This window comes from Balaenoptera ricei, chromosome 3 (assembly GCF_028023285.1).
Source record: "Balaenoptera ricei isolate mBalRic1 chromosome 3, mBalRic1.hap2, whole genome shotgun sequence".
Classification (NCBI taxonomy): Eukaryota; Metazoa; Chordata; class Mammalia; order Artiodactyla; family Balaenopteridae; genus Balaenoptera; species Balaenoptera ricei.
Window position 1 is genome coordinate 155,277,063 of NC_082641.1, and position 18,452 is coordinate 155,295,514.

At 38.2% G+C, this 18,452-nt stretch overlaps 1 protein-coding gene across 1 annotated transcript in view; it reads right to left on the reverse strand.

Annotated features, from left to right (window-relative positions):
• LOC132363423 (ELKS/Rab6-interacting/CAST family member 1-like) overlaps nt 1-18,452 on the reverse strand; it is a 136,611-nt gene that overhangs the window by 34,846 nt on the left and 83,313 nt on the right. Inside the window, 3 exon segments of the mRNA XM_059919125.1 lie at nt 1,287-1,427; nt 2,371-2,511; nt 3,768-3,905. Coding sequence (XP_059775108.1) covers nt 1,287-1,427; nt 2,371-2,511; nt 3,768-3,905 — 420 coding nt within the window.

Below are 18,452 nucleotides of genomic sequence, written 5' to 3' on the forward strand. Positions count from 1 at the left end.
AAATGTAAGGCCAGACACTATCAAACTCTTAGAGGAAAACAGAGGCAGAACACTCTATGACATAAATCACAGCAAGATCCTTTTTGACCCAGCTCCTAGAGAAATGGAAATAAAATCACAAATACACAAATGGGACCTAGAAACTTAGAAGCTTTTGCACAGCAAAGGAAACCATAAACAAGATGAGAAGACAACCCTCAGAATGGGAGAAAATATTTGCAAATGAAGCAACTGACAAAGGATTAAACTCCAGAATTTACAAGCAGCTCATGCAGTTCAATATCAAAAAACAAACAACCCAATCCAAAAATGGGCAGAAGACCTAAATAGACATTTCTCCAAAGAAGATATACAGATGGCCAACAAACACATGAAAGGATGCTCAACATCACTCATCATTAGAGAAATGCAAATCCAAACTACAATGAGGTATCAACTCACACCAGTCAGAATGGCCATTATCAAAAAATCTACAAACAATAAATGCTGGAGAGGGTGTGGAGAAAAGGGAACCCTCTTGCACTGTTGGTGGGAATGTAAATTGATACAACCACTACGGAGAACAGTAGGGAGGTTCCTTAAGAAACTATAAATAGAACTACCATACAACCCAGCAATCCCACTACTGGGCATATACCCTGAGAAAACCATAATTCAAAAAGAGTCATGTACCACAGTGTTCATTACAGCTCTATTTACAATAGTCAGGACATGGAAGCAACCTAAGTGTCCATCAACAGATGAATGGATAAAGAAGATGTTGCACATATATACAATAGAATATTACTCAGCCATAAAAAGAAATGAAATTGAGTTACTTGCAGTGAGGTGGATGGACCTAGAGTCTGCCATACAGAGTGAAGTAAGTCAGAAAGAGAAAAACAAATACCGTATGCTAACACATATATACGGAATCTAAAAAAAAAAAAAAAGTTATGAAGAACCTAGGGGCAGGACAGGAATAAAGACACAGATGTAGAGAATGGACCTGAGGACACGAGGAGGGGGAAGGGTAAGCTGGGACGAAGTGAGAGAGTGGCATGGACATATATACACTACCAAATGTAAAACAGATAGCTAGTGGGAAGCAGCCGCATAGCACAGGGAGATCAGCTCAGTGCTTTGTGACCACCTAGAGGGGTGGGATAGGGAGGATGGGAGGGAGATGCAAGAGGGAGGAGATATGGGGATATATGTTTATGTATAGCTGATTCACTTTGTTATAAAGCAGAAACTTAAAAAAAATAAATAAAGCAAAGCAAGAAATTGGAAAAGTTTTCTTTAACCTTTTTCAACTGCGAGTCCATCTTCAGACACTCTTCCTTCTTCTGCTCCAAAGCAATTTCTAGTGTCTCAAGCCGTGAGTCCTTTTTCAGTCCTGCGGAAGCCAGGGAAGAAGCATGCTCTTTCAGATCCAAGAGTGAAGCCTAAAAGAAGCAACATACATCTAGGATAAATACTATTTATTAACAAAATGGAGATTTAAATTCTTAAATTTATTTTCCTGGTGGTTTGTAGTTTCTTTCCGTTAGCATATACTGACATATTTCCATTTCAAGAACATGAAATACAGAACAACAACATTAGCTCTGGCTTTCAAGTTCTAAGTAAAACAGAATGAATTCCCAAGAAATACCAACTGAATAGTGACTTAAAGAGCTCTACCAATACATATCCAGTCCCACAAAATAAATGGAAGTAGATCAAGCTTTGTGAATGTAAGCAGTAACCTTAGTAGCTACACTGACTTTTTTCTTCTCTTCTAATTTTGGAAGAAACATTCTATTAGAAACACAAATTCCCATAAATTTTCCTAAAGATATTAGAAAGAAAACCCTGAGAATGTCCCTAAAGCTCATTATTATCTGATCACAAGGCATTAGGCATTTCTGCTATTTAGGTGACATCGACAAGATTCTTCAAAAGTAAAATCAAAGTCTATTAAGTCACCTAACTGGTCAACAATCATTTAAGATTTCTCTGCCAATGCTGAGGTGATCGTTAAGAGCTGATGTAAATAAACTGTCCTCCTTGTGCATATGCCGTTCGTCTATCAGCTTTCTCACCATTAGCACAATATTTCTCCAAATGTAACTGGAGAAATACTGTTATTTTAGGATCTGTAAAACGTCATTAGCAAGTAAGAAGCCAACTCCTAACAGTTGCAAGAGGTAAGAGGTAAGACTTAGGAAAGAAATGATTCCATCTACTATATCTCTGCAAAGCTTCCTGAAATAATCCCTGCTATAAGAAGATTCTTTAAATCTTCCAACAGACCCTTTTTTTATACGCATTATGTAAACACCAACAACCTATACACACAATGCACTGGCTAAGCAAACCAAATAATTCCATTTTGGTGATCTTGACCTCTTTCTCTGAGAGGTCGCCTTGCAATAGGCTGACTTTTTCTTTCAGGTCTTTAAGATCTTTTTTGTAGTTATGAATTTCCTCCTGCTTTCCTTGCTCATCTCGGTCCTGCTGGTCCTTCAAGCGTTCGATTGTCCGCTCCTGATAAGAGAGTACATCAATACATGAGAAAATTCCTTTCATACTTCTATCATATGACTGCAATTCAGCTTCTAGCTGATAAAATTTCACACTTCCATCCTCCATTCAAAAGACAGTGATAGGTCGTTAATAACTGACCTTGTAAAGAATTCAACCTTCCAACCTATCTTGCCCTAACATACATCTGGTTTTGTTCTTTTGATTCCCCTAGGTTTCTTTTCCTATAACCTTAATTAGTATTAGATGTCCCTAGAGTATTCTTTTGGAATAATCTCATTTATTCAAATCCCAAGCAACAAAAAACTTATACATATACCCTAAGGACAATAAGTAGCAAATATTTCTTTTCTATATATAATTCACATGTTGCCTACAAAGCAATGGAAACAACTCACAACTCACACAGCAAACAGGAGGAGGTTGGAGAGATTATGATTTGTTGAGCTTAAAGCATAAAGAAGGATAAAGAAAAGAGAAACCATTAAAACTTCTGTCAACAGATACTCAGGAAGTTTGAAAGTTGAAGCAATTTAAGTACATTTATGGGTATTATTTCTGAATATATTCGGGGATCAAGCCTTGATCCCTGGGCCGGAAGCCTGAAACATTCTGAGTCCAAGAGGCTTAAGGAACAGTAACCCTATCCCTTAAAGAAAAAAGAAGAAGAAGAATCCAATTAAAATGCCCCACCAAGAGTCCTTAAACCTCCTCCAAGACATTAACACTTGTCATGCTGGGCCACTTCTTTATTTAGTCAACCATTCCTGTAAAAACTAGGTTTGCTCATGAAGGCAAAATGAAGTGGCAAGGCCACGACTAGAAAAATAGCAAGTACACTGTATTAATAACTAAAACCCATGAATATATTAGATCCCAATGCGGCACGGTAAAAGAGAACTAATGTTGCCTCCTGATGGTCAGCGTCTGACATTCCCACATCACCGATTCTAGCTGACCATACACATAAAAAGAAGATAGTAAACAGGGAGCACATGGCTAGTTCTTTAGAAACTTCAGCCACTGCCCTCCAGTACGGAATCCATCCTGCCTAGCAACAGGTGCTTAAATTGGCAACAACAAAACGAATCTTCCTTCCCTTACACTGGGTACGTCAGCAACAGTACAGGCAGCTCTTTTCCCTTTTGCCAAAGCGACTTCTTCTGTCTCCTCTATCAAGTCTCATCACTAAAGTGACTTTCAGATTAATGAGAAGGCAGAAGAAATGTGTCTGTGAGGAGTCTGGGCCAGTCACCCACCTTCTCGGCAAGGGCCTCCTCCAAAGTAGTCAAGGCGGTGTCAGTGTTGGTGGTGTCAGCCTGCAAGGATTTGACTCGCTCCTTCAAGCTGCTCATCTGCTTTTCCTTATCTCTAAGTTGCTCTTGGAGATTTTCAATCTGAGTTGTGCACACACATTTAAGGGGGGAAAAAAAAGGAAATTCAGAGAAATACAAACAGTCACAATAAAAATCATTTTAAGTTGGAAACAGGTAGATCAGGGCTGTCAGTGTGTGCTCTGTAGAAGTAATTTAACCCTAAGGGTCTTAGAACTTCATGCAAAGCTTTAAACTGAGAACTTATAGCCAGAAGAGAGAAAAGACATACACATGGGTATGGTCATACATGCAGAGTCATAAATCTCTATAAAGAAATAAGGAAAGTAGCTAGGGAGAAAAGACCCAACATATAGGGATGGGGATAAAGGGAAGACCTACAGAGAGGAAAGCCATGAGAAACTGGATTACTTCCAAAGCAACAGTGTAAATGCCCAGAGAGATTCCTTTAAAAAATGCTGAGGGAGGACAGCAAATTGAACAGCTGGATGCTAAGAAAAACAAATCAGCTGTAAAAAGGAAAAACTGTTCTTCAATTTATTTATTTACTTATTTATTTTTGGCTGTGTTGGGTCTTCGTTTCTGTGTGAGGGCTTTCTTTGGTTGTGGCGAGTGGGGGCCGCTCTTCATCGCGGTCGCGGGCCTCTCACTGTCGCGGCCTCTCTTGTTGTGGAGCACAGGCTCCAGACGCGCAGGCCCAGTAGTTGTGGCTCACGGGCCCAGCTGCTCCGCGGCATGTGGGATCTCCCCAGACCAGGGCTCGAACCCGTGTCCCCTGCATTGGCAGGCAGATTCTCAACCACTGCGCCACCAGGGAAGCCCGGAAAAACTGTTCTTAAATGCTAGTGTTCAAGTTAGGTTTTTATATCATCTTTTATTTCAACAGCAAGCATTTTCAATGAAATTTATTATTATAGTTATTCATTCCTTCATATACCCTAGTACGCATTCATTTACTCAAAAAACTATTGGTGAAGTCTCTATTACATGCCAGGCACTAGTGACACAAAGAAAAATGAACAGACCCATTTTCATTATAAGATGGGAAGGGGACTTTATGTACCTGAATCCAAGCTATGGATGGGCTTCCGTGCCATTCTAACGAGCACACATTTTACTCTAGACAGATGGGGACTATTAGGGACTTTTAAGCAAAGAAACAGTCCGGTCAGTTCTGTATTTCAGACTGATAATTCTGATAGCTGTGGAGAAGATAGTCAATATCTAAGGGGAGTTACGTAGAGGCATGAAAACAGCTAGGAGAGCGTATCAATTCAGGTAAGAGAGTTTGGAAACTAAGTGAGTTAAGAGAGATGGAAAATAGGGGATGGGTTTGTGAAATAGTGTGGAAACAGCATATTATCACTAGGGAGACTCCCGTACACACAATGAAAAATAGGAAGCAAAAATATGGAGGAACTGTAGAGAGAGATTCTTAATAAGCAAAAGGAAAATAAGTAAGACAACTATTCTAAAACTCACAAACTTCATTCTTTCATTCAGCTACGTGCCAGGCAGTTTTCTAGGTGTTGAGGATATAGAATTAATCCAAACAGACAAAAATCCCTGCCCTCAAAGAGCTTAATCCTAATATGATAGACAAGGAATGAATGAATGAAATGAACATAGTATGTAGGATGGTGATAAGTCCTACAGAGAAAAATGAAGCAGGAGAATATAATATCATCGTCTACTCTTGAACTAGCTGGTTTATTTCCCATGGCTTTCAAAAAGCAACATAAATGTTATCTGCTTTGGGACGACTTTCTTGCTCTTATCCCCATGACAATAAGATGACCACAGTCTGTATGCCATCACACATGAACAAAGTATTGATCTACATACATACATATACACATCTCCCATTCTTTTCTCTATCTATACATTTATCTCCATTCTTTCATCTATCTATACATTATAACACGAATCTCCAACCATATTGTTATTACTCATTCTATACACATCTCCACAAATAGACTGGATCTTACTCCTCTACCCCAGCTTTGTATCTTCATATCTGGCACACATCAGGTCTATAATAAATTCTGGTTCATTAGTCAGTAAATAATACATAAGCTTGGACTTTTATAAACTGTATTTAGGCATACACATAGACTTCTGCCAAGAAAAGAACTACAAAAGAACCTAAATCCAACCTTCAAATAATTCCTGCATCAATCAATTTAATATAAGCTCTTTAAGGGTCTGCTTCATTCCAAGCAGACCCTTCCAAGGGGAAGAAAAAAAGGTCCCTCTCTACAGTCCCTGAGAATTCCACAGCAGAACAAATAAGCTAAGCGAAAAGATTCAGCGAACTCAGAATAGGGAACCATGAGTACTGTCAGGCTTGGATTTTCACTCTTTAACGAAGGAAGAATCCTACAGGTGAACCACTGCAACTGGCTCCAGTCTTTTCCATGCCGATAAAGTCCAAAGCATACTGTGAGAGAAAAGACCATCACATATGAAAAGCATTAGTTTCCTTTAGTTTAATCAGACACTCCTATTGGAATCTCATATGGATCAATACTTAGGTAAATTCACAACCACTAAAGAGATTTTGCCACTTAAAAATCTAGTACTCCATAACATACAGAAGGCAATGCCCTGGTGTTTACATATTTAACCAGCTGTGCGGGTCATCCTAGTTGCTGACATATAAACCTTACACACACACAAAAAAGATATCATTCTGTTGATTAGACTTTTTTACCAAGGAAGAGCAGTACAAACCACCTTTTTTAAAAAATAAAACTTCATAGAACCAACCAAGTTTTACATACAAGAAACCAGAGATTTGTTTTATGAGCCCACCTAATATACAAACAGCCCTTACATGCATAATAAGGATTATACCCTTCTTTCTCCTCCATCATCAGCATCTAAGAAATAATTAAGATGTTCACTGTTAACAATTCCACTTGTATAATTTGTATGTAGGCCAACTATTAAAGGGATCCATTATTCTTTGCCAGCAAAAACAAAAACCAACAAACAAAAAGACTTTTCCTGATATACTCAGGTGCAGAAGCTGCTAAACCAGGTAAAATCCCCATTAACAAGTTCTCCCTAAGCTACTTTCTTATCCAATTAGCCAGCTGTCTAAACTGCTGAGTTGGAGGGGAGGAAGAGGATGGCTATTCCTGGAGAGCAGAAATAGCCACGCCATGGTGAAGAAAGGGCAGCGCTCACTAGAGCTGTCTCCTTTGGGCAAGCTGCTATCGGCAAGGAAGACTTGCAGTAGATACAGGTATGTGCAAACCAGCTGCAAGAGCATTAACCCAAAAGAGGCTCTGTGTGGTGTGTGGGAGGATGGGTGTGTACAAAGCACTTTCCGTTTACCCAGCATCATGATGGACAGCAGCTGAATCCTACTGAAAACTCCTTTTATATATCCTCACTTTGGTTGAGACTCAAAATCGTGATTTTGTGATCAAGGCTCTCTGGGTTCAGACGTTGCTAACCAAGGGGTGTATGAATGCTATCATATTAATCTTGCCATTATTCTCTTCTTTTAACTAATCCAATATAGAGGCTGTGAAAACTGTTCACCCTAATAGTCCCATATCACACCATTTCAGTATTTACTATGCAATTGCTATAAAATATATAGTGGAAATCCCATTCTATACCAAGTTCAATTATCCACAGGATCTAAAATACACTATTTACAAAAGCTTTGAATACAACAGCTAAGAGAAAAACTGGATCAGTTATGCACATACTCGACTATTAATGATAGAGATGACTGCTTCAGAATCATGCTAAGTGGAAAAATACTCCTTTAAATATGCTCAGAATATCTACCCAAGAAAAAAACTTTCCATTTTGTAGAAACAGAAACCACAGAATCCCTAAAATGGCAATATGATAAAAACAACAAAAAATTACTCGTGATGGGGGTGGTGGAGGAGGCGGCGGCAGTGGTGACAAGAGGCACCACTAACACAGAGAGTGTGGTATGTATCAGGCACTGTTTTCAGAAATCTATGTATAACAACTATTGAAGCTCCGCCACAAGACTATAATTATTAGGCAATCTAGCTCCAGAATTCTACTCTTAATCACTGTGCTATAAATAATATGTTCTATGATGGGGGGCGGGGGGGGGGAGAAAGAAGAATCACACAAAGATGTCTCAAGCATCTTTCCATAAATGATTCCTTGTTATTAAGTAGTGTTTATCAATAAACACAATGTTATTACTACGGTCACATATGAAAATATTCTCCCCTACAGAAGCAAAGAAGGAAGGGTGGAGGTACCAAACCACTGCCAATGCAGAAGAGCATCTTCCATGTACTTCCGTGTATAGTCAAACATAACACACTAAAGCTGGTGGGCAGAACCAAAGGTACTTGATATCAGGATCAATATCATGATAGTATTAAGACAGTCTGTTTGGCCTTTCAAGGGGTAGAAGGAGGCTAGTTTATTTATACACACGGACTAAGGAGCACTTAACAATAGCTAAAAAAGCTTTTCTTCTTTTACTTTAATAACTTATACTTAGTAATATTGAAAATTAATAAAAAATTCTTGCAGAAAATAATGTATTTTATAATTCTATGGGCTCTTCCTACTTTATGCATAACCGATCTGTATTAAGAAGAAATCATTAAGCAGCTATTAACATGTATTCAATTTCTGCATGAGTAAAACTGTGCAGAGATCGAAGGAATTGGTGTTTAGTCTATATTATCTGTGTCCCTGGTGATGAAGAGGGAGGGGAAGGGTCAATCAGGTTTATACATACAGCCTAAAATCATAGAGAAGAACTAAGAGTGAAGAATTCAAGAAGGAAACACTTTCTAAATAACTATTTAGAGAAGAAAGGCGTTTTCCTTAAAATGACCTCTCTAATTAGGGTATAACTCTGTTAACTGGGCTAGAAAGAAAATCGAAATAATTATTATATGATACAGAGCCTTTCTTCTCGTACAATTTTTATTTTACAAAGAGAGAAAAACCGATGAAAGAGGAGGAAGACTAACGCACAATGCATGCTGCACGTGAATCCATCAAATCTGCACACCAGCTCCACACTGGCACAGATTTCTTAACATCTTTTGTTTTGGTTTTTATCAGCATTGCCAGTTGTCAGAAACTATCATGGTTCAACGTGGGTGATTTATTCCTAGTCAAGTGGAACTGACTGCTCTGCTGCTGAGGCCCTAATCACTGAGCAAACGTAGAAGGGACTTCCTGTAGGATGTAGTTCTAAGGACAAGAAATCCCAAAATACTCCTTGCAGTCACCTAGCTACCTGGAACATCATTTAAAGGAAAGAATTTTTTGGATGATGCCTCCACACTTGTTCTAAGCAGCCGTCAGTGTCAAATGTATTGTGCAAAGCAAGTTACTCAGAAAGGCTCTGACCTTTACCTTCTTGGTTAATAATACCTCTCAGTATCAGTGGTAAAAGTACAGTCTGGATGAACTGGTCATAATCAGCTGGCAAAAGAGACCTACAGTAATCAATGGAATCTAAAAAGGAAAAATTCACTAAGTCCCCTGATCTACGCAATTGTCTGTCTACCATCCTGCAGGCCTGTGAAATGTACTAACAAGGCACAACTATACTTTACCAAAATGATCAGGGTTTGCCCAGACTGTACTGGTCTCTAAATTTTACTTGTTCAGTTACGTGTTTCCAACGATTAGAGGATACAAGAGCAACAAAGTCATGTGGAACTGTAAGCAGTGTTTTAAACACAATTTAGGTTGTTAAAACTCCCATATCTATATTCTCAATGACTGTTTAGGGTCTTTAATAAGCCCAGCAAAGATTCTGGCTGACAACCAATTATTTCTTTGGTTGAGTTTCCCTCCCAATTGTGCTATTCTCTCATCATATAAGTAATGGACGGATTATCGTGATGAATAAATAGCTAGCTATGTCCCACTGGGCAAGTTACTTGTTCTTTCTAATTACCTACCTACAAGACAAAGACCACTAATATTCCTTTCAATTCTAAAATACAACTGTATTCTTATGATGGGAAAGACGAGAACATTTAAAAAGTAATACACTTCAGCAGAGTACCTCTGTATTTTATCTTAAAAACTGTTCAAATTGAACTATACAGGAAGTATAGGTATGACCTTTAGGAAAATACAGAGTCCATTGCTCCGGTTAGATTTTATTAATTGCTGGGAGGGAAAGTAAGTTCCTTGATAGACTTGCTCATGGTACAGATAATGGAACTAGGGACCTCTTGAATTAAAATAACTGGATAATATGAAGCAAAAGCTGGTGAGACCAAAGGTCACACTGCTAGTCAAGATCTGCTTGGTAGACAATTAAGGAAATGGCTCAAATACTTCTTTTTATATCTGGCAGGCATATATAAAAACTTGACGGATATTCATATGCTAAAATTGCTCAAAAAAAACCAAAAAAACAAAAAGAGGACCCATAAATCCACGGTGGCTGTCCTTGTGAAGCAGCGGCAATGATGAGACTGCACCTAGGACCTCAATTCACACCTATACGAATGGCATCCCTTGAAGCTGTGCGATAACAATAGATAGAACACTCTTAGATCTAATAGTTCACTACATTTTAGTGATGAAAGAACTCAGTATTTTTAAGTAACTAACTAAAGCAGACACACTAGGCTTAGTTTCTGCCCATCCCCCCACAAAGAACCACTATTCTTTGTATTACTTATTACCAATAACAAAGTCGGGAAAAATCAAGTACATAACAATAGAAGGCTAGCTAAATTAAATATGCTCTATCAACCATTACAGTTCATATACTTGATGATTAATTAAGGATATGCAAACTTCTTTATTATATAACATTACATGAAAAAGAAAAGTTATCAAAATGTACAATATTATCCCAATTTGAAGGAAAAGTTTATTTTTACATAGAATTTTCCTTGTTATACCTTTTCCACATTTTTCAAATATTCAGAAGGGACATACATGATTTCAATGATAATGACAAAAGCAATAATTTTCTAAATCCTATCTGAGAAATCTCAGGATTTACAAGAAATATGATTAGGATCATGGTAAGAGAGGTTCTCCTAACATATGCACTTACCAACATGGGAAATCTCTAGGGGTTTCTGTGGGACATGTGAGCGTTTCTATTTAACCCACACCTTCCACAGGTTCATACTGTGGGACCAAACCAAGCTGTCAGAGACTTGGGGGGTTTTCCGCAATGCCAAAGAAGACTGAGAGATAACAAATGAATCCAGAGAAACCAAGACTTGCAAAACCTATTTGAAATATAAGGTCCAAAGGAAACAGCAATAGGATGCTTCACATATTTTAAGTCTAAATTCAAGTTCATCTCACTCAATTTTTATTTTAGCCAGGCCTACTTTTATGGCCTGAAGTAAGCTAACTTGTACTAAAAGTCAATCCTAGTGTGACAAGGCTGGGTTTCCCAAGAAGCAGACCTTGAGACAGATTTTATTGTTCAAGAAATTAGAGGGTGCTCTTGGGATCAATACCAGTGGAAAGGAAGTGGGGGGGGGGGGAGCATGATGGTGCAGAGGGAGAAATTAGGCTGCCATGAAGTCCCAAAGGATTCAGACAACCCCATGGGGAGCTCTGAATCTGCGATGACCTTTCAGAGTTGCCCCAAGTCAGGGCAATGGATTCAAGCCCTTGTACCCTACAAGGATCAATCATTGGATACCAATGGGAAGGGATGTGGCCTTGTACAAGGTAGGTCTCTTTAGCCAACGCAATCTCCACAGGGGATACTTCCAGCACCTGGGGGAATACATCCTTCAACCCTCAGCAGGGATCTGGGTCACTCATCACAGCATCCATTATACCCAGCAGCTATGTATGCTCTTTCTAGTTAAATAATATTTAACATGAAATTGTAATTGCTCTCAATTTATGCTGTATTTGAACCACATACATAATTTTATGGCTTTGTAAAACCTAGAGACCCTTGTATCCCAACTTGATTGTTTCACCAATGGTGGGCATTTTGAAGCAGGAGTTCAGGGATGGCCTTTAAGGTGTGTCTGACATCCCAGTCCACACAAATGAGCCATGCGCATTTTTACATGAAGAGCACCCACAGCTTTCATCAGATTGTCAAAAGGGTAGGAGAAAAGTTACAAATCATTAATTAGTGGCATTCTTTTCAAATACCCACAATATTTTCTAAAACGAATAGCCACTTCACTTAAAATTGCTTGCTTAGCTGTTTTACAAAGATACTGTGTTACCAAATTTGCTGTGTAAGAGTTTGGCCTGGTTGGGATGCAGGGAGAACAGATCCAAACAACAGTTCCTCACCTGTATGCAATGGAAGCCCAAGAATCTTATTAAATTTAGTAAATTCTCCTTGGTCAACTTGAATGATTTTTCTAATCTGAAAAACCCCTGCAGGAAAAAAAAAGTGTTAGGAGAAAAAAGTAAGGAGGTCTGGCAATTACAGGAAGATAAAACAGATAAAGGACAAAATACACGTCTGATGCTGGAAGCTCTTTTCTGGTGAGGGTGTACGTATCGGTATGGCAGAGAGAAGGAAGAGCACAAAAAGCTACTTCATCAAAGTTTGATTTAATAATTTCTTCAGGAGGTTAATTATTTCCACTTCTCAACTAGAGTTGACAGGCACCTAGGCGTCTATCCAAAAACAGGCATTCCCACAGGTGAGAATGCAATGCAAGTTAATTCATGCCAAATTATAAGCAGTTTTAAGCAGAAGAAAATATTAACTGTGCTTCAGAACTCTGATCAAGCATTTTTTTTTCCAAATCCTTTGCCTCTTTCTAGATATTTATCTATGTAATATTTATACTCTGACAAGTTCCTGCTACAAGGTCTCCTGAGAGACTACTAAGAACAACCTTTGTCCCAAAAGGAATCTGACCCTTCCATATTGACTTGTTAATTACCATTTTTCAAGTTTAAAATATGTTTTCAGTCAAAACAGAAGTCAGGGCACTCCAAACTAGAGCTTGCAAGACTCTGAGAATATTAATATGGCATACGATTAATAGGAAATGGACACATCACATAAATCCTCAAATTATTCACGAAGCTCCTTAAAAGTCCAAAGAAATGATGTTTTCATAAGAGTCAAAATTACTTCTGTGTTGTACAAAGCATTACACTATAAGCCTTTGAATGCTTCTTGTTTATATTATACCCTAGCACTTGAAAATAAAGCATTTATCCAAAGGCTATGTTCTCTCAGGTCCATTCCTATTGCCTCCATGATAATGGTGGTAGAACAAGTTTCTACATCTCTCCAGGTGAAAAATACAAGGCTCTTTAAAAACACATCCACTCTTATCCCAGGAATGCAAGATTGATTCACCATACAAAAATCAATCCATATAATGTACCATATTAATAAAGAACAGAAACCACATGATCATCCCAATAACTACAGAAAAAGCATTTGACAAAATCCAACACCTCTTCATGATAAAAAAACACTCAATAAACTAGGAATAGAAGGGAACTTCCTCAACTGGATAAAAGGCATCTGTAAAAAACCCAGTTAACATCATACTTAAGGTGAAAAATGAAAACCTTTCCCCTAAGATAAAGAACAAGACAAGGATGTCCACTCTCACCACCTCTATTCATCATTATACTGGACAATTAGGGAAGGGCAATTAGGGAAGAAAAAGAAATAAAAGGCAGCCACATTGGAAAGAAAAGGTACAGCTACCTCTATTTGCAGATGGCTTTATCTTATACGTAGAAAATACTAAAGAATCCACTAAAACACCATTAAAGATAATAAGCCAATTTAGCCAAGTTTCAAAACCCAAGACCAATAAACAAAAATCACTTGTATGTCTTTACACTAAAAATAAATAATCTAAAAATCAAGTAAAGAAAATTCCATTTACAGTAGCAGCAAAAATAATAAAATATTTAGGAATAAATTTAAAGAAGTGCAAGGCTTGTAAACTGAAAACTACAAAACATCAATGAAAGAAACTAAAAACAACCTAAATAAGTTAAAAGACATCCTGTGTTGATCAGCTGAAAGACCTGATGTTGAGGGGAGGCGGTTACTTCTTTTTTTGGACGCCCAAAAGCCAAAACGATCTTGAAAAGGAACAAAGGTAGAAGATTCACAGTGTCCAGTATCAAAACCTACTACAAAGCTACAGTAACCAAGACAGTGTGATGTGGGAAACAGACAGACATATAAATTGATGGAACAGAACTTAAAGTTCAGAAATGAACATGTGTGTCTATGTACAACTGATTTTTAGCAATGGTCCCGAGACCATTCAGTGGGAAAAGAACAGTCTTTTCAACAAATGGTGCTGGGACAAATGGATATCCACATGCAAAATAATGAAGTTGGATCCCTACCTTACACCACATACAAAAATGAACTAGGAATGGACCAAAGACCTAAATGTAAAAGCTAAAACTATAAAACCCTTAGAAGAAAACACAGGAGGAAATCTTTGTGACCTTCAATTAGGCAATGGTTTCTTAGATATGATGTCAAAAACATAAGCAACTAAGGAAAAAACAGATAAACTGGACTTCATCAAATTTAAAACTTTTGTGCATCAAAGGATGCTATCAAGACAGTGAAGAGATAACCCAGAGAATGGGAGAAATATGTGCAAATCACTTATCTGATATGGATGGAATCTCCCGAATAAAGACTTTCTAGAACTCAATAAAAAGCCAAATAACTCCATTTAAAAATGGGCAAAGGGGGCTTCCCTGGTGGCGCAGTGGTTGGGATTCTGCCTGCCAGTGCAGGGGACACGGGTTCGAGCCCCGGTCTGGGAGGATCCCACATGCCGCGGAGCGGCTGGGCCCATGAGCCACAATTGCTGAGCCTGCGCGTCTGGAGCCTGTGCTCCGCAACGGGAGAGGCCGCGACAGTGAGAGGCCCGCGCACCGTGATGAGGAGTGGTCCCCACTTGCCGCAACTGGAGAGGGCCCTCGCACAGAGGCGAGGACCCGACACGGCCATGGATGGATGGATAAATAAATAAATAAAAATTAAAAAAAAAAATGGGCAAAGGATCTGAACAGACATTTCTCCAAGGAAGATACACAGATGGCCAGCAATTACATGAAAAGACATTCAACAGCATTAGTCATTATGGAAATAGAAGTCAAAACCACAACAACATACCACTGCACACCCATTAGAATGGCTATTTGAAAAAGAAAAATAACTAGTGTTGGCAGAAATGTAAAATGGTTCAGCCGCTTTAGAAACAGTTTGGCAGTTCCTCAAAAAGTTACAGGTAAAGTTAACATCAATTCCATCCCAAGATATAAACTCAAGAGAAATGAAAAACGTTATGTTCATACAAAAACTTGTACATAGATGTAACATAATCATTATTCAAGTGGAAACCACCCAAACGTCCAGAAACTGATGGATGGATTAAAAAAAAAAAAAGTGCTATATTCATTACAATGGAATATTATTCAGCCATAAAAAGGAATAAAGTACTGACACTTGCTACAACATAATGAACCTTGAAAACATTAAAGAAGCAAGACATAAAAAGCTACTTATTATATGATTACATTTCTATGAAATGTCTAGCATAGGCAAATTGATAAAGACAAAAAGTAGGCAGTGGATGCAGAGTATACGGGTTGTGACAGGTATGGGTTTCTTTTTAGGGTCATGAAAATGTTCTGGAACTGGACAAAAGTGATGGTTGCACAACCTTGTAAGTATACCAAAAACAACTGAATTATATAGTTTAAATTAGTAAAGTTTATGGTATGTGAATTATATCTCAATTAGGGAGGGAAAAAAAAGCATCAATCCAATTAACCCCATGGTGCTAGCTTTAAAAGTCAAGGTTCCCCCCTCCCCCCCCCCTCCACCCAGGGGTTTTTACAACCAAAAAATGTTTCTAGACCTTGTACAATGCCCCTTTTGAGACAAAACTGTCCCCCCCTTCCCCATTAAGAAACACTGATATAAATGGAATGAAATTATAATCTATTAATTTGAAGCGTCAATCTTTAAAAAGCATAGTTTCTGTGACAGAATAAGAAAACAGAAAAAAAAAAAAAAAGTCAAGGTTCCCAATATCCATCAACGAAGCGTGAAACTACTCTAGTACTGAGATTTATCTGGCGTTATTCCCCAAATAACACAAATACAAATAACAGTTTAGTCAAGTTTCTCTGTTCTTAATGGACTTAAAAATTCTCTTGCAATCACTGTGTCATCCATGCACATACTCAGTCTGACGCGCTTCTAGATGGCGTCTCTTCCACGTTAGATCACCCATACGCAAAAGTTTTCATCTAGACGGTTGTGCTGCTCACCTATGATGATCTCCAAATTGAATACGTAGCATTAATTCACCTTCTGCTGTCAGCCTGCCCTTTCCACACACCTTATTCCTCTGTACCCTTTTCCTATCAATTATTTTCATACCCAGTGATAATGCCTCAATTGGGTAAAACAACTTAACACTGTTTAGAATTCCTTCTGGTTTGAAGTGACTTCTGTTGACAGCAATGGATGATAGTAGAAGTCCTATGAATAAGAGATTAAAACACTGAGCAGAACATGGAAATATACAAAAAAGTCATACGACAACAGAAAAGAAAGTGAGAGCTTTGTTACCATACCACACGAACAAAATCTCGCCCTCATGTTCTCAATCCTTTATCCAACATTTTTATTCAGCTGGAGCAGATATTTTGCACAGACGGCCGCAACAATGTCTCCGACTTCACGTGCTTTTTTGTAAGTGGCTTTGCCACTCCTCCAGTAAGACGTGGAGTATTTTCCTTGACGCCCCCGCCACCAAATCAAGTTAGGTCCTGTGACTACTGTGACCAAAAGAGTACAGACCAAAGGAATCCCCTGCTGCTTCCAAACCAACTCCTAGCGCAACCCTTAACTGGCCACGGAGCCACGGAGCCAGAGGCCAAGGAATACCCAGGCAGGACGTACGCAAATGAAGAAACCATCCTGGTAGTGGGTCACCCAGCTGCAGACACCCCCAGCTGTCACCAAACAAATCAGGGACAAACTACGCAAGAGAGCCCTTCCTGAATTCCTGATTCACAAATAAAATGACTGTTTACTCCACTAAGCTTCAGCAACAGTTTACTATGCAGCGAGAGGTTTTCCTCCCCCGTCTATCTTTACAGTGCTATCGCTCTTTCTGTTTTAATCACTGATATCGAAAGTGTATTGTTTCTAGATTATCAGAAGATCGGGATGAGGCATGTTGTGTTTTCTTTTATTGTTTTTATTTTTTGGAGAGGGGTGTTCTGGAAGAGGAGGGATGGTGAGAAGGAACATATCATAATGAAAAGATATTTTGTAACAAAGTAAACTAAGATCCTCCCTGTTTTAGGGACTAATTCTTCAATCATTGTAAGATGTCACTTGTATAATACCAGCATCATTTAAAAAGTTATCTACTGACAAATGGAAGTTAAACCAGACTTTGAAAGTTCAACTATCTACCCTCCTTAAGGTTTACTTGAAAAAGTGAGGGGAAAAAAGTTATATGAAGCAAAGTAAATCCATATGGAGCATATTCCCCAGCAGAAAAGTTACCGTCAATCAGACTTCATTTACTATGCATTATTTTTTCAATAAAATATTTCAAGAATTTAGCTATACATATTTTCCACTGAGGAAAAAAATTTTTAATTAAACTGAGTTCTATTAAAAAATAATAAAGAAAGAAAGAAAAGGGAAAATTCTAATGCCTAAGTATATTAAGTTTCCAACTTAAAATCCAATTAGGGCCTGACCTGCTCTTCTTTCAACTTAGCTTCATTAACAGCTGGCTTGTGATTTAAAAAGAATATTTAGAAAACATTACAATTAATCCTTATTAAAAATAAAAGCACAATTTTTAAAATATTAATTTTCTCAGAATAAATTAGTAAATATTGTTTTCAATGATAAAATATATTCTTTCCATTTTATGATATGGAAAAAGTGAAGAAACTAACATGTCCTTAAAGTCAAGACTCTACAGCAAACAAATAGAGTGTATAAAGAACCTATTCTTTCTGACTTCCTACCGAAAACAAAAGAACAGGAGACTTAAAGAACCAATCTAGGACCACAAAAAGGGAAAACTTTCTAATTCAATTATCAGTTAGCTTTCTGCTACTGATAAATCTAAACTCTAAATACCAAAACCTAGGAAACTGGAGATGCAGGCAAGGTGAAATAAAGAGAAGTTACAGAAGCATACAAGGGAAAGATGATAACGTCTGCGTCAGCAAATTAAACTCCAAGCTACATTACCATTTATAATCAATCAAGCAAGAAGCTGTACAATTTTAACACAGATTCTGAATGCAGCTCAGATTCAAATGCTCAATTACATTTTCCAGGTCAGTGATTTATTATGAAGATAAGAAATTTACTGTAACACAAAACTACTTTAAACCATAGCGGAGAGCCCTGGAAAGGAGAGGCCGGTGCTAATCCCACTGTACTGCATGCTTGGCCATCTGCTATTGTCTCATTTCATTCTCTGAGCACAGGGCTATCCCCGTGCATACAAATACATATACTACCTAGAAAGCTGGAAGCCTATGGGCAGGCAGTGGTGGCCCAGACAGACCCAAAATCGGTCCAGAGTATGTGATTCACAATCCAGCCATTCTCAAAGCTGC